Source organism: Zonotrichia albicollis, chromosome 4 (assembly GCF_047830755.1).
Source record: "Zonotrichia albicollis isolate bZonAlb1 chromosome 4, bZonAlb1.hap1, whole genome shotgun sequence".
Classification (NCBI taxonomy): Eukaryota; Metazoa; Chordata; class Aves; order Passeriformes; family Passerellidae; genus Zonotrichia; species Zonotrichia albicollis.
The window spans coordinates 26,822,737-26,843,903 of NC_133822.1; the positions used below are offsets into that span (position 1 = coordinate 26,822,737).

Genomic DNA, 21,167 nt, shown 5'->3' on the forward strand with positions numbered 1-21,167 from the left:
CAGTGACTATTAGGTACCACTGGATTAAAAAAAAATAAAATCTCCAACTTCATTACAGAAAAAGCAAGAACCCCTCCCTCGCTGCCGTTGTTTGGTGTTACTCATGTATGCACATGCACACACCGGACACATGCATATGCACACATACTCACAAACACATCCATAAAGGAGATAAAAGGCAAGGGAAATGATTAACTTCTCTTTGATCCACAGAATGGAGTGGATGTAAGGATGCCAATTTAGCACGTCAGTTTGAACTGTACATTTTTCTGAAAAGTATTTACTTGAGAGAATAAGTCCTTTTAATAGTATCTTTTTCAGTTGCTCTGGATTTGATTAAATTAAAATACCCCACTGCCCCCCAAGATTGCCATTATTATACTCAGCTCACCTCTTTCCCTAAAGAGGCTTTGTCATTACTTACTCAGATTTACAGACTCCTATTGCTGAATATTCACAGCCTGCGTCACAATTGTACCCTGTGGACAGGGTCTGACAATCAGCTATAGGATATGCTAATTGGGAATTTTTTAGAACAGTACATTGATCAAAAATTATTTACACAGAACAGAACAGGCTTTATTTTTCTATTGACTAGTACTAAAAGATTTTTATTTTAAAGTGCTTTGCCCTAAAGGTGAACTTAGACTGGCCATTTTTAAGAACTTCACTGCTTAGAAAAAAAAAAAAAGTAACTGTTTTTTTCTCTTTTGCACTGGCACAGGCCTCTCCACCAGTGTGAAATAAACTCCTGGCACTTGGGAACAGACTGAAACACAGATTTTTAACAGCATTAACAGCATGGGACAAGTCTCTGAGCCCATATACATTCACACATGGTCCTCCAGATAGATTTTATATTTTTATGACTGTTTGCTATGTAATGACATCATGTACAGAGAGCTACCAGTATAGAAATGGATTTGCATGTAACTGCCAGCAAGCAAAACTAACAAAGGGATTGACATGTTATCTGGAAAGGATTTCTGAAAATGGAGATGAGTCTGAAAGTGGAGCTGAAAATGGAGCTCCTGATTTTCAGACAGTTCTTGTTCACCTTGCAGGACCTCAACCTAACTGTTTAAGCAATATAGTTCTGATTTTCATCTACTTCTCTGGAAAGCACTATTTTATAGACTTACAGGCTGAAACTTCTGCTTGAAGAATTCTGCTAATGACAATTCTGGCATTTCCATTTGTATCTGAACATGGATGCATCCTCGTAGACGCAGATATATATCAGATAATAATTTTATGTTTGAGGGAAGGCAAAATGTATCAGGTCATTTAAAATTTTTAACTTGGGCACAGTTTAAGGGCAGGAGGATTTGCCAGGAGTAAAGAGTTAAGGTTAAAACTCAGGAAAAAGCACTGAAGGTTACGTTTGGCATGGCACTGCAAAGAGCAGTAAATCTTCTGTTAGCAGATTAACTCTGGCATATGAAGACTCCTTTATTGCAGTGTGTCAACACAAGATGAACATAAGCAGTAATATTTCTGCTTTCTGGATGACATCCAGTGAAAATGAATAGACACAACAATTTTTTTTTCTCATGGCATGGATGACTGGATCTATAGGGTAAGGGTCATTCAATGAACAAGAGTTATTTCTATGTATAAATAGAAGGAATCAAGGCAGCTTTTCTTATTTTCACACAGATTTAGTAAAACAAACCAAAAAGGGTAAATACCCTGCAACCTTCCTAGCAACTCTGACTTTCATACATGACAAACTCTTAACAGAATGAAGATCCAAGTGAGCAAGAGGACATGTGACAGTACCTCTCACACTTTGGATAATTGGAGAGATGTACTGATGAAATTCCTTAAACTCAAGGTCGTGAGAAAACATCGGTAAAAGAAAGCAAACATGAATAGCAGAATGTGGGAAAGAGGCTACATCAAAGAGAGGAGCTGAGGGCTACAGACAGAACAAAACCAATGCATGACCACCTGTGTTTCTGAGATGGGTCACATCAATTCATCCCTCACCTCAGCACTACCAAACCTCAGCATATATTTGAAACACAAATACAACTTTTAGGCCTCAAGCCAAGAGCAGAAGTAAATTACTTATTTCCATTATATCACAGTGGAGAAGCTATGGAAGGGAAAGAACAGACAATAGAAATTGGATCAAGTCTTCATGGGGATATTGGTCCTACAGATCATTTTTGCTGTTTTTTTTCGAAGACACAACTAAAGCAGCATCATGTTACTGGCATTTAGATTGTTTCTGAATTATGACAAAGCTCAAAATCTGAAACAATTAGACCTTACTGTTAATTTAAAGTGATATTTGAAGCCCCATATACATCCCTACTGAATTCATACCAGAAAATTCAAGCAGAAACGGGGATCTAAAGAAAAAGAAATTTATTTATATGAGACGGTCTAGGAGACATTACATTGTATTTTTCCAGTGTAAGCTCCTAATTTTGGAACAATCTCTCATGTGTCTGCTTAATTGATCCACAGGCAAGAAATATCTAAAATCATTACCAATGTGCTATGGTTTAATCCATAGGAACTATTGCTTTAACATTAGTCCACTGCACTATGGGATATGCACTGCTTCTGGATATTAAAATATCCAGTTAAAAAGCACAAGCTTGAGCTGCTAGTCCTTCAGCACCAGATCAGGAACATTGACTTGGTTACCAGGTGAAGTTACTCCAGTGCCTGCAATGGTTCAGCAGGGAAAGAGCAGCTCTTCAGGTTCTACTTCTGAAGCTTTTGAACTAAACCAGAATCTCTATCTAGTGGCAACAGGTCACTTTCTTAAAGAGTCACACTAGACAGGATTTATTTGGCTTTGAAACTAATAAATGCCTGAAACTCCAAACAGATCTCATGGTTTGAGAATATTTCTGAAAGCCTGATTTTCAGCTTCTTCTATGAAACAAGTAAATATAACCATTTAAAATACTAACTTCTAATAAAAATCTGTTTGTTTGGGGTTTTTAAAGTAGCCAATTACTTTGTAAAGCCAATTTCTGTGACTTCAGGTTATCTCATGGATGAAGTAACATAACATGATTTTAAGGGTATTGGTCAAAATCAGGCAAATCTTGGATTTTCCATTATTCATTGTTGGTTCAGTCTGGACTAAAATCCAAACCAATTTTATAGGAACTAAGATATGATGCAAAGCAGAACAAAATTCCATAGGTCCTTGAGATTAGCAGGGTTCCATCTGAGGATCGTTCAGTAATCTATGTCTTAACTTGGTCATTCTCTATAATATTTGATAAATCATGAGGAAAGGTATTACAAATGGACAAGGCAAATACCAATAAAGGCAAGGGGATGTGATCTAGCACCAAGGTGCTTTATTTAGAGATATGGAGAAGTGATTCTCTGATCTTTTTTGTTACTCATCATGGCAGTCTAAAGTCAACAGGATCCAAAAAAACCCCACTTATTCCCTCCCAGGCTCCTGATCATAACACAATGGCTGGAAAGAGTGAATATCAATTGTAAACGTAAGAGCTGCTCTCTCTTCTCATGCAAAGAAGTCTTAACAGAAGAAAAAAACCTAGCTGACATGAAAACAAGAGAACTACACAACCTAAGTGAAAATAGGAGAGGGAAGCCACCAAAGTCATCACCTACATTCAAGGCAGCCTTGCAGCATCTGTCTCTTAGGAAGAGCATGAGAGGGACACTGAGTGGCACCTTCTTGCTCAGAAAAAGCTGTTCTTGGATTAAATGAAATGACTGTTCTGTAGGGCTTATGACTGCCATTTCCTCTGAATCAGAGAGGAAGGCTGGAGTGACCCCCCGTCTTAAGGCCTTGTGCAGAGGAAAATGATTTTTTGCAGCAACTGGTAGGCTGCAGATAAAACACATAGCAGTCCAAACCAAAGAGTATTCTCTAAGTTTGCCAGATTTTGGAACTGTTTAGATTGACATGGTAAGCAGTAAGTACAGCCAAAAGGAAGACATGAAAATGGAAAAATGCTTTTTTCCACCACCTAGTTCCTATGATTACCCAAATGGTAACACTAACCAAAGGGCAAGTTAAAGAAAACCAGGAATTCAAACTGCCTTTATTTAGAATTCATTTGCAGTGGACTAAAGCTCATTGAGGTCAGCAGAAACAGGATGACTGGGCTAAAATCTGTGCCATATTATTTTGAGCTTATTCTGAGTCAATATTTATGCTAGGCAAGAGCAATTCTTGATAGAGTAGCCTGGAGCTCAGAATTTAGAAAAGCCATCAAGTCCTATCAAGCAAATCATAATCTAAGTAAAGTTATGAGTAATCATACTCAGATTGTAATCATGTCTCCTTCTACACTTGGTCTGGATTTTGCACAAGATCTGAACATGGCATCTTATTGCTCAGAATTCAGGGGTCAGACACATGAACAAGTTAATCTTCATGCAACTAAAGCTAAATGGTGCAAGCAAGATGGCAGCTTTAGTGCACTCAGTTTAAGCCAGTGCAAAGAGAAGGTATCTGGATTAATTAGACCATGTTTTTCCTAAAAAGGTACCTCTGAAGTAATAATTCCTGGCAACTGGAGTGGCAAAAAGGGTAAACTACTCCCAGTAGCTGTTTCTCAGCAGATGCACTGTCACTAAAGCTGTTGTAAACTGCTACTGTCTGTAAACTCTCTGAATCAACTGATAACCTGTTTACCTATCCTAAGCACATAAAAATGAGTTTATTTCTCATTTTAAAATTTCTCTTTATTTAATTCACAGTGAAACACCAGCTTTGAACAACTGCGAAAAGATTAAGGACGTCTGTTAAAGATAATCATATATATGGCTTTGAGAATTTTGAGAAGGTCTAATCTGAAACCATTGATTGCCATTGTCTGTTGTGATTCCTTGCATCACTGTAGTGTTTTGGGACCAACATCAGGACTCCGTTGTGCAAACTGTGTTGCAGTTTTGAAAAAGTGATGATGGTAAGGTATGAGAGCAGTTCTATGAGAGGACAAGATCCTGTTGAGCTCAGTGGTACAGGCTTCCTTCTCTTAAACAATGTTGAATTAATTTAGTTTAATACACAAAGTGTCTGAAGTCCTTAATTTGTGCCTCCCTTCCCCTCCTGAAAAAGCACTTTGCTCCATCTGGCTCAAAGGCTGCCTGTGCAGACATCTCATCTGTTTCTTTCACATTGGTGTCACAGCACAATCTCCACCAAAGAGAGCACTTTTTGAACTGGGGTTCTCTCTCTTCCTCCTAACTTTTATCTAGAGAATCTGGAAATAATTTTAACCACTAGTGGTAGGTGAAGCGCATGACCATGCCTAAGAACAAGGACTACCTAACTGAATAAAAAAGACCACACTGAAGATCCCCTGCAAATTCTGATCAAAAATACACAAATCCTGAAAGCCTGAAACTTGGAAGAGACTCAAACTGAACTCAGGAAAGGCCATTAAAAAAAAATTCTGTGGATTATAAAATGAGCTTGCCTTTACATAAGAGGGAATATGCAGTATGAGTAAGAAAGCCATGAGACAGAGAACAGATGATAAGACTGCTGTTGCCATCCATAAAAAGAATTTTACTGAAAGCAGCAGTACATGAGGTACATGTGCTATGTGGCAGTAGATCAGGGTACAGGGAGGGACTCAAAGGATAACAAGCACAAGAAGAAACGAAACACAAAATATTTCAATTTTCAGTTAAGGGAGAACTGTGCTATTCTCATGCAAATTATGCTCTGTGATGCTGAAAGGATAGAGAAAGAGCATTCACAAGAGTATAATGAAAGAAACAAATAGCTGTGAACAGATGAAGGAGAAACTGAAAGAGCTTCATATTCAGGGAATGAAAAAGGTAAGACAGAAAGGGGTAACTTGCAGGATGTTGAATTCTTCACTTCGTTATGCTTGTCTCCTCATTTCCTTGCAATTTCATGATTGTTAGAATTTTATTTGCATGAAAATAGGATGAGAATTCTGCCCTGCCACATAGGGAATGTGTGAAGAAAAAACTAGGTGAATCTTACACTGAATCATGAACCCCTCAGCTCTCAGTTCAGAAAACCTCTATTCCTCTTCAGGGAATGCTACATATTTAGGGAATGTCACTTGATAGATTGGATCAGGTGTTTTATAAGCATCCTATGAGTCCAGTCTGGTTCTTAAAATTAACACGTGTAGCTGTGGTGCTCTCTCTAGATAGAGAAGCTGCATTTAAGAAAACCTGAAACTCTCTGAACATCATGAAGGAGCATTATCTCTTGACCTTGGATAAATCCTTTCATTTAAAATGGGAAAGCAAAACAATGGAAGGTATTGCCAGGAATTTTGGATAAGGTCAGAGTCTTTATCGTCAGCAAAGAAATGAAAAGGGATTTTTACAGGAAATAGCACACCATTCACAAACTCAATGAATAAAAGTGACGGTAACTCAAGATGAAAAGATCTGCCCTTGGGAGATAGAGAATGCATGAGTGACCTCAGGGATTCCTTCCTCCTGCTTGCTATGATTTCATACAGCAAAGTAGAACTGACAGAAGGAGTTAAAGTGACGTCTTGGTTTCACAGTCAGTAACTCAATTACAGAACCTCCCAGCAATATGCCTGCTAATGAAATGTTTGCAATTCTTTATTGATTAAAGCACAAAAGGATTATGATGCATACAGAGACACACGCTTGGCTTTCTGACAGTGTGCGTTTCTAAGTCAGGTAAAAGCCATTCAGAAAAATAAAGACATATTTTAAGTAATTGGAAAGAATCCTAGGAGGCAGTACAACAAAGCCAGGCACTGAAGTACACACTGGAAAGGTGCTCTTGGCTTAAAGTGACCCTTGGTAGGCTGTAACTGTGATAGAATTTAACTGCTTTGAAAGAACATTTCAAAACAAACACTAGCTTGTCCATCATCCTGCTCTTTGAGACAGAAACCTGGGAGTAGTATCACTCCCATTCTATTTTGAAAGAAGACAAAAATAAAGTCTGCAGAATCCATTTTTAATTCATGTTGGAATGAAACAATATAAGGCTTTTGGAAATTTTCTGATGGCAAACCAGATCTCGTATACTCTTTACTCCAGTGTTTGGTAGTTTAGGCATTAAATTGCATGTTAGAAACCCGGGTCACATTTTCTATGCTTTTACGTTTACTGAAACAGAAAAATCCCTAGCCTTTATCAAGCTATTGATTACCAATAGTGGCCCCAAGCGTGCAACATATACATGAGGCAATAATGAGTTAGTCTGACTTTACAGACCAACATTTTTCTTGAACAGAGGTGGCAATGCACTGTGAAAGGGTCTTTAGAATCACTTCCTTACATTTCAAATGAATATTCAAACAAGTACGTTCTGTCTGTGTACATTCTGTCTCCCTATTTCTGAAGACCATTCCAGGCAAAAGCTCTGTGAAAACCCAGAGTTTCCCCACACAACCTACTTTCAAGAAAAAAGCCTTTTGACAGAAACATCTCATCAGATGACAAGATTCATTAAGGTTAAGAATGTGTGGCTTTCATACGTTCTACAGCTCCTTTTTCTGATCTGCAAAGAAGCTAAATATGGCTTTACCACAGAGGCCTGATATCCAGAAAATGATGAGATTTCCATATTATATACACTGTCACTGTGTGGTTTATACAGTATTTCAAGATAGATTCTACAGATTCTATAGTATTTCAAGATGCTTGATTTTGGACAAGTTATTCACACTGAGTCACCAGCAGAGAGATCTTTGGATGGTGAAAAACTATAGAAGGAAAATCTCCATATTGATATTCAGTCATTTTAAACATGGCAGGAGAAAATAAATTTAAGTATGAGACTCTGGTAATTGCAGTTAACTTTGTGGATTCTATTTTCCTGTAATCATAAAAAGCTGAATGTCTCTACTGAAAACAGTGATTCAAAAAGTCCTGTGTGTCATAAAGCAAGATGGAAGTAAAAAAAAGCCCACTAGAGAAATTAAAAGATTTCTTATTTTTCAGGTGCTCCAGACAAGTCAGTTTGATGTTCAGGATGAATAGGGCAGCCTAATCCTTAGATAACTGGAGGTTAAGAAAAGATGCCATACGGCTGACTATTAAATTGAAATGACTCAAGAAATATGATGTTGAGCACTACTTTTGGTTCAAATGGCTAAACCCAAGCTCTTAATTTGTAAATCTCTATGCCTTTTTTTGATGTAACATATTTAAATGCTTGCTTTTGCCACAAATGCTGTCGGCCATAGCACAAGCTCAAGTTGTGGGTTTTTTATTTAATATGATATGAGCAGCTCATTAAAATCCATTGTAGGTACTGGCTAAACAGCTTTGACCAGGACAGGATAAACACAGTTACCTTGGCTGATGTGGCCAGGTACCTTCAGGAGGCACAAGATTGGATGAAAGAGCTGACCAGCACACAGAGAAGGGAGCACTGACATGCCATTCAAGTGGCCAGAGCAGGACTTGCACTTGTGATCTATTATTCTGAATTGGCTTTGGCTGTGTACTGCAATGTTTTGGGATCCTTGGCGTTGAGCTAATGGGGATGTACAATTTCCACAGCAAGCAAATGCAAACAAAAGGATGATTCTGCCCCACATAACTTGCAGGGAGGATATAAACTAATCATAAACTGTCATAAACTAATCCACGGCAGAAATGCCCAAATTGCAACTTCCACAGTTCACATCTCTAGCTATTGCTGTGCAGAGGGAATGGTCTTAGCTGACTGCACACTCACCTCTCCAGGCAGGTACCTGGGTGCTCATAATAAACGGCTGGAAAGCCACTGATAAGATAATGAAAGAGGAGACATCTGCAGAAATCAAATGATTCTTGCTACAACAAGGAAAATACAGAACTAGTGAAAATACTACCTTATTTGCTGGTCAAGTGCCAGGAATACAGCCGACCACAGCCCTGCCTGTGAACAACTCCTAGGAAATCAGAGATAAAATGTAATGGAGGTGCACATATATCCCAGCCTGGCAAAGCTGGTCCTTGGTTTCCAAATGGCACCCCAGAAGCAATCAAGGCAGAAGTAAAATTGAGAAGTAACAAAGACCAGCACAATTCCAATGCACAGGTTATACCAGCATTTCAGCTGACAGCAGAATACCTTGGAGGGTTCTTAGGAACCAGCTTCCAGGAAAAAGAATTGCATCTCTCTTTGAGGTGGGTTGCAAATAACCTTACTGATGACCAAGAAGCCGATGTCCAATGACAAAATCCTCAGCTGCCCTGACACAAAATTAGCTGACTATGTCTTGTGAAGCAGTGAATTTCTGTGCAGTTTGGATTTCTGAAGACACTTCTAGCAGCGGTGTCCGTTTTGCTTCCCTTAAGCATGGAAGGGAAATTACTACAATTCCTCAACTTCAGGATGCGCTCATTGTCCTGTTGCTCTTTGCTATACTTACAAGTGCTTTGTACACCCCTCTTCTTGTGATGCGAAGGAACCAACTTTTTATCTTCTAGGGTCAGAGCAAGAATGTTTTATGGTCAAAGTGAGTTCTTACAACAGTGATCTCAGAGAAGAGATCACTCTTTACAACTTCCTGAAAGGTGGTTGTGGTCAGGTGGGGTTGGTCTCTTTCACTGGGCAGCAACTGACAGAACCAGAGGACACAGTCTTAGGTTGTGCCAGGGGAAATAAAGGTTGGATATTAGGAAAAAGTTTTTTACAGAAAGGGTGATAAAGTACTGGAATTGTCTGCCTGGGGAGGTGGTGGAGTCACCATCCCTGGATGTGTTGAAAAAAAGGCTGAATGTGGCACTCAGTGCCATGGTTTAGTTGAGGTATTGGGGCATGGGTTGGACTTGATGATCTTTAAGGTTTCTTCCAACCTAGTGATTCTGTGAATTCTGTGAAGAATGGAAAAGGGATTGAAGGTGAGGAAGATGTCTAGTGTTTGCAGTTTTTCTGAAGTCACCTCGTGTTAAGCCCAAATGAACCCAATTCATTGACTGCTGAAGAGTAGAGGAAGGAAAATGAAACACAGTGAGAAATGAGTCAGGTCTGCCTCCTCAAGAAGAGCTGACCAGAGGACAGGATCTAACAAACAACCTGCACAAAGCATCCTGGTTGAGTTGCTAAAACACTTTACAGATTCATGCAGGCCAGTAAGCCTGGGATGATGGTGATATAGCGAGTAACTGTGTTTTTAAAGACAATATAAAAAAATACTTCATAAAATTGCTTGGTTCAAAGAATTGTCAAGGGCAGCCAAAGAGCAAAGCATTATCTCTGACGAGACTCCTTGAGCCTAAATTTCAGACAGTTCTACATTCTCATTTCTTAAAGAGGAAGTTTCCAGATGTTTGTCATCTCTTTGTAAGCAGTTGGCTTATTTGTAATGAGGGAGCCCGATGGCGTAACTGATGCTATGAATTCTATTTTTGTGACTAGAATATCAAGTTCTAAAGGGTTTCTTAAAGGTTTCTAAAAGAAAGCTCCAGGATATCAACAGACAATTGTTCTATAAAAACATTGCAGCCTTTTTGAGTGAAAGACAGCGGTCAAGGAGAATTAAGCCCAAAAGACTTAATTACTTACAATTCATTTATGATAAAGTGCTGCTGGATGATTTATTTTTACAGTTTAGACAGTGATGGGGCTGTTGGACTTATGAATTCTATCCAGGGCTATAACAGCAAAAAGAGATATGGAAACATGAATAAAAGCAACTTCCATTGATGAAGATGTGACACTGGACAAAATATTTTGAAGGTAAATGTATTAGGGTTAACTGGAAGTTTGGTGCTTCGAAAGTTGTGTGCCCATACTAGAATGTGTGTCATACAGTTAGGCAGGGCAGATATACTGTGATTCACAATCATTCTGGATTTAGACTGAAAAATATGTGAAATGCACCAGTCCACTCCTCTAACCAGGCAGGGCAGATTCATCCTATGATGCTAGGATAGAAAAAACAGTTGTAGCAAGTGGGTTCCCAAGGAAAAGAAGGTAAGGGAAGATGGAGAAGGTTGCTGTGATGCTCCTAAAAAACACACAAAATACTTTCAGAAAATATTCTGCTATACAAAACACACACACAAAACGGAGATTTGAACATAATTTTAAGAGCTGAAGGCTGTGCTCAACTAACGCAAGATAAATGACACCGGATGTTTACGAAGACATGAAGACACTGGTGGTGCCCTTCTGCTTTGTAGCAAGTGCAAGGTGTTCTGCAAAAAAAGGAATGTAAGAGTGCCTTAGAGGTGATGGTACAGCTCTGCTTTTGGAGCTGTGCACTTCTGCAGGATCCATGTCCTTTCTCAACTATGGAATGCTCATGGCTCAAGGTGCAGTTCACAGCAGCCACCACAGAACCGAGGCACGACCTCTCTAGGAGCCCACCTGGAGAACAACTAAAGCTGCACTGCCTCCATTCCATGACGGCAACGGCCAAGGGGAAGTGAGGAAGAGGGAAATGAGCTGTATGAACGCTCACTGACCAGACAACAGCCATTCAGTGCCATCTCTGGAACTGGAGCATTCTTGACTGTGAATGCAAGTGCTTTTCTTGGATTCAGGGAAATAAGGCTTCAGCTGAAAGCCCTCAGGGTCTGTCCTGATTACGAAAGATTACAAAAAAGTTGGATGGAAATTCCTAGGCATCTATGGACAGTTCTAAAGGGAAGTTTCTTGTAGGTCATCAGAGAAGACCAGTTTCTCATCTGCCTCAGAAGATCTAGATAAGAATGCATCTAACAGGAAGGAAAATTGAGTATTTACCTTATTTTCTCTATTTAAGATTTAGCCACAAGTCACAGGACTACACCATGACTCGGACACAGCCAGTCTGAGGTGCCCAGTCTTGGTACAGCAAGATGACTGCTCTAGGCAGCCTTGTCTGACAGCAACACTGTTCTAAAGCAATCTTGTCAGGCTTATTCTGAGCCTTGGCTGACTTCAAGGGTTATACAGATCACAGTCATTTTGATAGCATGCAGCAAATGACAGGGGACTAGCAATTATCATCTCAGGACTTGCAACTGAAGGCACTACTAAAATTACATAAAGTCATCTACTTTTCCTACTCTCCCAAGACTGTCTGCAGGAGGGTCAAAAATCACAGTCTATTTAGAAAAATTGGGATAAAGTTTCCTGAGGAACCGTCCAGTATTTCCTAAAACAGCTGTTTATAAAATATCTGAAGACATATGGAATTTCATGGAAATGCCACTACACTTTGGAAATGAGTAAGAGTGCGTTAAAAAAAATAAATCTGAATATCAGCAACCAGCAGAAACATACAAGTAGAAAAATTCCTAAATATTAAGCCACCCACTCAGATCTCACTCACTAATTAAATTTATTTTCCTCTCTAGTTAATGTTTTTCTAAGGAATCAGTGATTTAAACACAGCGTGTCCAGAAACTCTCAGCTGTCAGCTGATACCTGCTAATACAGGAAGTACTGAAGAATTCAACAATGTATTTTGCAAATTGGATCTTAAACTATATCTCCCTAAGCCTATTTCTAGTGTCTATGTTCAGCTTGGAACTTGCAGACCTGGTGTAATTAAGAAGGCTGTTACTAATATTTTTAATGCTAAACTTTTTAATAGTACTTGCCTGGACTCTTGGAAGCAGTGTAAGCTTATTTTCAGGTTGGATTTTTATTTTTTTCAGAGGGTGAGGCATCAACACAGTGCACTATGTTGCTCAGTACCTCTAGAGTACTGCACATACTATTTGTGGCTGGGCACACTCACCATTGAGACCCAGAGGGTTGCATTTTTCAGTGGCATGGAGCTCTTTTGGCACACTAATTTTCCTGACTTCTTGTGAGACTATGGGTCTCATTGAAATTATAGCTATAAGTGTTAACAGCACATTTATAAAGCAAGATAAGCTGTCTCATTGCTTTTGTTGGATTAAATAATTTCAAATTGTGTATCATTAAAAAATAAAACAATATGGGCCATTTGCTAGGTCTGCAAACTAACTGGAAATTAACAATCACGGATAATCTAAAAATTAAGGAACATATGCTCAGATTTTCACCTGAAGGAAGATATTTTACCTCAATCTTGTCATCTAATACCATTACAAAGTCATAAAACTATGCCATTTCCTACACAGTGGTTGTATGCTGGTCTCTGGGTAAATGGACTATTTGTCATGGATGACAAGATACAAATGATATGAAAACTTTATAAATATTTCCACCTACTCCAACTATTAGCCCAGCTAAATACTCAAAGTGAGGCTTTAGTCTCCTCAAGGTGGTCACTCCAGGTAGGTATGGATGCTCACAGGCAGGCTAAGCTTTTCAAAGGCTGGCAGGACAGTCTGCAAAGGACTTAGTGGGTTTAAGAAAAGAAATAGCAACCCTGAAGGAAGAGAGCAGAATTTTGTCCTGTCTCTTCTGTGGTGATGAATCCCTGTCTTGTACCTGGGTCCGTTGGGTGCATCTCAGTCTGTGCTCTGCTGTGCTCTTTGTCACATGCAAAGTCTGGCAGAGGCCCAGCCACTCGACCCTTTCTGTTCCCACAAGGCCCTTCTCACTAACAGCCAGAAATGTAAAGTGGAGGAGACAAGCACAAAGGTGTGCAATGGGAGCAGAAGCTAAAGAATTATCTTCACTGTTCAGTGCACTTCCTACTCTGTTCCTCTCTCAGGCTCCAACAACACAGAGAAACAAGCCATGCCTCAGAAAGAAGAATGTACAGAAGCTCACTAGTCACTAGGGAAAGATCTTTCAGTGGTTACTAAAATAGCTGCACAAAGGAAATAAATGAATTTCCACTCACAACATTTACATTTCAATCAAAAGAACAGGAAATTTTAATTAGGCAAATACACTTGCTCATTTAACACCACAAATGTAATAGAACATTGGTTTATATTGTCATCATCATCATCATCATCCACTTTTAAGTCAATAGGCAGGTCTGCAACAGGAGATTTTTCAGGAATTCTAGAGCAACACGTACACACAAACACACAAATCACATATAAAAAGTAGCTTGCATAAGCTAAGTAAGGTTAATGGCAAAAGCTTCTTTCTATGCAGAGAAAATTGAGCATTAAAGCTGCAGCATTAGGAAAAAAAAGTTTAAAAACAAGGAATGAAGCTGTAAAACAGATGAGAACTTAACAAAATTGGTGACCTTTCCACACAGATGAAGTCAGGTTAAAAAAAAACCAGGCCAAACCAAAACCAAAGGAGACTAAAACCAAATGAGACCAAAGGAGAACCTCCCCCCCACATACATACAGACAAAAGTGAGAGCACAACAAAGGAAGTGGAAGAAAAGTGTTACCCATAAGTAGCCGCCGTTTCACCCGCTTGTCCACATCAGCTACTGACGTGGTATTGTACTCAGAACTCTCAATTGCAGCCTCATCCTTCTCTAAAACACAAGTAAGGGACAAACATGGAGCAGTTGGTTAATCACAAGCCCAATTTTCCGCTGCCTAAGACAGTTTCTTGGCATGGCACAGCCAAGGCCAAGAAGCAAGGCATGAAAGCACTAAATCCCCGTTAGAGAGTTAATTCCCTTTGAGAACCCAGGAAAAAATTAAAAGGGAAAGGAGGAAGAAAGAGGGTGTGAAGGAAGAACGATCAGTTCAGAAGTAATTAATCACACAGAGGAAGCTGGATTTCTACTGGAGAACAAGACAGCTAACACTGGTGCCCCAGAGAGGTGTTAATGATGAAAATTAAAATTCAGGAAGGCTAGTGAAACAAACTACCAAAGACAACCTAGGTTAATGGGGGCACCAGGATGTGAAGGTGGCAGGCAGAAGACTGGGACAGACAGAGAGTGCGAGAAGAGTCCGGTGATGGATGGGCACAGATGCACCACAGCCTTGTACACATCGACACACTGAGAAACGAAACAACAGCATGCAAATTAAACAACAACAACAACAAAAATAAACAAACAACAAACCAAACAAACACAAAAAAAGATCAATTTGGGCAGTGCTGGTTGCCTGCTTGTCTATGAAACACTACTAGCTAAACATTCAACGCTAGGAAAGATGTTGCAAGAAAAGGGTTAAGTAATTTTATTAGCATGCAGTGAGCAGGATGATGTCATCAGAGGTCACTTTACAAGGTAGTCTCTGACATCCTACATGTAAGAGTTTCATACAGCATAATGAGGACTTTGGTTATGCTTCATTAGAAATACACAGAAACAGCAACAAGTATGGGAAGAGATGATCAGTTTGTGAAATAAAATTAAAGATTTCTGATACAGGAGAGCAATGGAGGAGCAGCAGCTGGGTAAATAAAATGATTTGTAGGAAAAGGGAAATGCTCGTTAGGAAAACAAAAAATGAAAATGCAAGTTGGGACTTTCACGTGCAACAAACATTAAAAAAAAGTTAAGACAAGCAAACGAAGACAAAATATGTTAGACAAAGGGTCAACAAGTATTTATCTGGCATTGCAGAAGTTTGCATTCTTGCAGTGATGGCTGGAATATATACACCACTGAAGACAGCAAACACTGGAATCACTGAAGTGAGGAGGAGGAGGAGGCTGGCAGGTTTTGTTTGTGGCAACTCTACATGGTTGAGTGGTAACAAGAAGTTTTGTTTTGTTTTTAACAAGTTCTAGATGGGATCAGGCTGCAATAGAGGCTTTTGTTTGAGTTTGTTTGTTTTTTTTTTCTCTGTAAATAATTAATAAACGTCAGTTATCAGACAAGACAGGCAATCAGGAACCATCACCAGAAAGCAGGAATAAATAAATGTAAAAAAAAAAATTAGAAGTATTCTAAGAGAAAGAACTATTTTAGAGGGAAGAAAATCAGCACAGGCAGTAATATGTGACTTACATCACAAGACCAAGGAATGTAACATGGAGTTGAATGTATTATGTTACAAAAATGGGGAAAAAAAAGTAAAAAAAATAGATGCAATGTAAACATCTTTTAAAATATTTTTTTTACATGCTGGACAAAATAAAACATCCAAGTATGTTAGTGACCAATAATGAATAGAAGATCAATTATACATTCAATGAAACCTGCTCTCAAGGCTCTCACTCTTGCAAGTTCTCCCCACGTGGAACTGCCACAGGACAGGGATTGCAGGCTGGAGCTCTCTGTTATCAGAGGCACTCACTGAGAGATCCCCTGCACTCAGACACTCCTTGTGCAGACAAAAAGGCAGAGCCCAGCTGTGAGCCCTGCTCAGCTTCACCTCTACCAGCATAAACCTCACACTGCCCCACAATTTGTGCAGTTAAACCCCTCAGAAGTGAGCAAGGCTCTGGGCAGCTACAGAGCTTTATGCCATGGATCTGACCAAGACACTGGCTAAAGGTAACTGACAGATTTCCATGGGTTTCAAATGCTCTGTCTTGCAGTACTGGAGAGAAAATACGATAAATATGTATCTGTGTTCTTTTTACCTCAAGAAATGGCTAAGAATTTGTAAGAACTTGAAATTACACAAACAAAAAAAGTCATCATGTCCGCAATGCCAATGAAAACCATTATGAATTTCAGGTTCGAATCTGCGAGTAAGAATTTTCAAATGTTAACTTGCATCATGCAAAAATGCACTTTTTACTTTATTTTAAAGTGGAGTAGAAAGAAATGGAGTTAAGCAAATCATACATTTTATAATCATAAATGTTTGCAAAGCATCTGCCAAGATGCTCCATATCTTGACCGGCTCTTTCTTGCTGATATTCTGAATGAAAGCTTAATCACTACAAGTGTTGCAGTTTTTAGAATCGTGAAACATACACCAGGGAACACAGCACATAATGATGACTCCTTTTCCCTGGTAACAGCTCAGAAAGGGAGGTAATTTTTCTAACCTTGCTCAAGCAAGGAAATCTTGACTGATGAAAGTGAACTGAAGAGCTGACCTTTCATTTAAAATGATGAATGTTCTACACCTTTTTACTTCAAAACTAGTTATGAACAGAACAAAAGTCACAAGCAGGTAACAAAGGGATACTTCATTGACAAACATTTTGACAGAACACACACAAATGCCTCTCTGTGTGCCTGGCTGAGCCAGGAGCTGCTGGAACACCCTTCTGTCAGCTGCTGGAGCACCCCTCTGTCACCAGGCACCACACACACACACACACACACACACACACACACGGCACAGAGATCCTGAGCAACCCCAAATCAAACGAGCTGCAGAGAGGTACTCACCAATGCAGGTTCGGCCATCTGAGTGCAGGGCATACTTCTGATGACAGCCACACACAGGGCCAGTATCTGTGTCATCACAGGTGTGCTGGCAGCCTCCATTCCCATAGTTACAGGTTACTAGTTAAGCCCCAAATGAATGTGTATATATGTATATATAAATAAAATGACAATGAAACCAATTAGTCTTGAGAGCTTTTCAGAACACAGAAGAACAGTAACATACCAAGACATAAGGCAACATAAGATTTGTGCTTGCAATTATTTATATTTTTTCCTTCTGCCCCCTCCCTTCTACCTGTCTCATGCCCTAGCCTCAATCCATATAGTGAAGAAGCAAAAGAAAAATAAAAGCATTTTGTATTTATTTGTATTAATATTTGTATTAATAATTTTAGTGTGACTCTCAGCCAATTCTATGTCTTTCTAAAAGCTACATGCTTCATGTCCATGATGAAATTAAGTCTGCCAATACAAATGTATAGTTTCAGGTCTACAGACAGAATCTCTCTTTTGTTGCCCCATCATTCTCTCAGTAGAGGAAGCAGAGACCAAGCAGCAAGAACAGAACCACAAAAGTCTTGGAATCTGCTATATCAAGTGCTGGCCCCCCTAAAGCAACAAGTTTAAAAATAAACCAGGAGATGTTTGGGGTATTTTTTCCTTCTCTGCAACAAAAAATGCACAGTTGTTATGGCTCTGCCTCAGCCAGGAAGGAAGCACTGGAGATGCCATTTTCACTTCCAGGAAAGAAGAACAGCTTTTACCAATTCAAATGTCCTCTGGTGAAAAAGTACTAAAGATATATTAAAGTAAATATTTTTCATGAGAATAGGTAGACTTTTGAAGGTTTTGAACTAACAGATCAGATTCAATTTATTTCCTTTGTCACATTATGGATTTAATTTCTGCCAGCTAAGACAAACCATATTTAAAATATTAAGCTGGCATTTAATAAAGCCTCTCACTTGCCCCTGTGTCATTTCATCCTTTGCAGCTGCACACCTTGATGCTAAGTAACAGTTCTGATCTGACTGATTCCTGAATTCAATTTACTGTCTTTATTTGGACTAGATTCTTTACTGGTAAATATATATTGGCAAATATGGGGGAAATCCAATATGCCATTATTTAGCCATATATTCATCATTTCAGAGGACTTACATGTTTTGAAATGTTATGGTACTTTAAATGCAGACTACATTTATTTAAATACTGACTCCCAGTAATCAGAAGGAACTTTCCTCACATTGGTCTTGGCAGAATTTTCCTTCGAGATAGAAATTTACAAAAGAGGCAGGGTAGCAAGTTGCAATATACAACAAAACCAAGATAATGATTAACAGTATTTGAAAATCATATATCTGACTAAAATCTGAGGTTGTATCTAATGCAAGAGAGATACATTCATATATTTTCCCACTGAACTCAGTGACCCTGCTTTAATTCTAGCTCCTGAAAATGGAGTAGACCGGAATTTTCCATCACAGTTACTAGAAATGAAATATCCCACCTCTGGTGTGAGTGCCTCAGTGCTGAGCAACCATGTCACTCTCAGTAATCACTGAAGTATTTATCTTAAAATGGAACAGTTCTAAAAAAAGCAAATGAGGGAGACCCACCACAGCATATCCAACAGAATTCCTGTTAAAACCTCCTGCCAGAATGGGAACCACAAGTTTACAATTTCAGCTCCTGAATTCTGGCAAAGATCTCAGCAGGAATTGTCCACCTCTCAAGTGAGTACAGACCTGAGGCCACTACAGGTGCAAGCATCCTTGGTCCTTCCCACTCTATACTTGGAATAAAAACCCTTGTGCTGTTCAGAGATAGAGATGGAATAGCCTTGGTGCCTGGTGGCAAGAACAATCTCTGAAAAGAGAGACTGCCTGGATTCCCACTTTCCAGGAATATCACTGTTCTATCCAACTGGAAAGAATGGCAGTGAGAAACATGGGGAGACCTGCCTGATCCATGTTCCCTTTTTGCAGCTTGACAGTTTGTGCACTAAACTGGAAAATGGAAATGGTGGGTTCAGTCCAACCAGACAGGGCAGGGAATATACCCCAAATCATGAGAATTCTAAACTTGCAAGGAATTACATTACAAAAGCCCCTAAGCAACAGTCATCCTCGGGCATTCTTTCTCCTTCTCCACTTTTATACCTAACCTAATAATTTATTTTTGTGAAAAAATAGCAGAAGCAAATCAGTCTGCTTTGCATCCAAAGGAAGCAACATTTATTTCCCTTTAATACACTGTAACACTTTGGTTTTTATTTTTTATGCAAAACAAACAAAACTCAATGTCAATTCTCTATTCTTAAAGTTCCCACCTTTCCAATGAAGACATGCTTATTACTTGACCCCATATGCCTCTAGGACTATGTGGAGTTTCTATCCTTATTGGACTGCAGGGCCATCACAAATTAACTTAAAGGTGTTGTTTATGCCAGATGTTTAAATACATTTCTAGCCAACAGTATTTTTATTGAGGATTTTAAAGTGCAATCAGCAACAACATGTGTATTTAAAAAATGTGACTGCAGTGGTTATTTTTGGCATTCCTTGCTGAAGCCTCTGCTGGCAGAGATGAAAATATCTGAACAGGCTTGCTCTGACCCACGTAATATGAGGAACTTTTCCTTACTATATTTGTCTATGAAAAAATTGCACCAGACTGATGGCATTTATAGCAAATCCTGCAGAATCACACACTTTTACAGCTTCCCTGCCTATAAAAGTTGCTGGTTCCCATTCTACCCAGTCCATGAATGCACATGTAGGTCAGTTCCTTTTCCCGTCTCCTAGAAACATTAGTAAATCATGTTTTTGAAGGATTTGAATTTCTGTCTAGACTACAATTTATTTATTTATTTTAAGTAACTTGAGTCAACATTTTGAAGTTTGACAAGCTCTACAGGTGAAATTGCTACAAAATCTAGTGGTAAAATATGTCACTTCAATTTTCTTCCAGTCCTCATTCTGTGGCAGTGACACAGTGGGAAGTTTCTCTTGCTTAGAGGAAGAAAGTCATAATCATTTAAAAGCAAATGGACATCCAGATCTACTCCATTTTTGTGAGAAAGAATTAAAACAATATTAACGAGAATTCACAAAGTGTTACTTTAAAAACTATTTCTGATAAATTTGGACTCTGCAGCTATGCAAACAGCTGTGTGCTCATTCAGAGTCTGTGATACTGAAGAGGCAAACAGAGGCAAAATGGTAAATTCCAACAGACAGAGATCACCTTAAAATATCATAAATCATGTTAAAATGAAAGGGATGGAAAATAATGAGGGGTTTTTTAGCTTTTTTTGGTTTTGCTTTTGTTTCTTTTTTTTTTTTTTTTTTTTTTTTTAACCAAAGGAGAATGTTCACATATCTTTTAGAACTCAGACATACTTATCCCCATATGGCAGATTTAAAACCAGAGTAACACCGTCTTTTGACAGTGCTTCAGCATTTGCAGTGCAGAATTCTGGGCTAAGTGCAGTCAGAATTCTCGGCTCTTTCCCTTAGTGGGAGGAATGCCCTGTACAACAGCAGAGAAGCCCTACAAATGACACAAATGACACACACCCTCTATGGGACAGGTCCAGTGCTGGCAGCCAAACCACCAGCCTGTTCTCCCAACACTCTTCCACGTGGATAAAGAGCTTTGGGGCTGACACTGGGGCTTCAAAGTGCCTTCAAACCAGATTAATTCTTTTCACTGACTACAATGCTCAGGGTCCTGGGCTGGCCAGACACCCTTCAGGCCCTGGCAGGCAGCAGAATGGCTCTACCTGTCCACCTGCCCACACTGGAACCAGCAGCACTATTCAGTTTGACTGGGCTAAGCCAAACAGTCCTGAGACACAGCTTGGCATGTGGGCCAGAGCTTACAGCCAGAGAAATATATGGACTAGTGTAGAAATGACATTTTGATAATGAAAAATGAGAAACAACTGTCTGAAAGAGAAATGTCATCTCAAAGAACAAGAAGGATTTTAATGTACATATGCTACTAAGTATTGACATTGATATTCCATGCTAAACTCCCCAGCAGACAGAAGGTACCAAAATTCAGCCTCACTCTACAGCCTAA

The 21,167-nt window shown here is 39.2% G+C and overlaps 1 protein-coding gene across 4 annotated transcripts in view; it reads right to left on the minus strand.

Moving 5' to 3' along the window:
- Positions 1-21,167, minus strand: part of SCUBE1 (signal peptide, CUB domain and EGF like domain containing 1) — a 189,646-nt gene that overhangs the window by 65,391 nt on the left and 103,088 nt on the right. For 2 of the 4 annotated variants that reach the window (XM_074539228.1, XM_074539227.1), the window contains exons 6-7: positions 17,079-17,195; positions 14,211-14,300 (exon numbers count right to left, since the gene is read on the minus strand). In XM_074539228.1, coding sequence (XP_074395329.1) covers positions 14,211-14,300; positions 17,079-17,195 — 207 coding nt within the window. The remainder of the gene's footprint in view (positions 1-14,210; positions 14,301-17,078; positions 17,196-21,167) is intronic. The other 2 variants (XM_074539230.1, XM_074539229.1) reach the window with 1 other exon arrangement.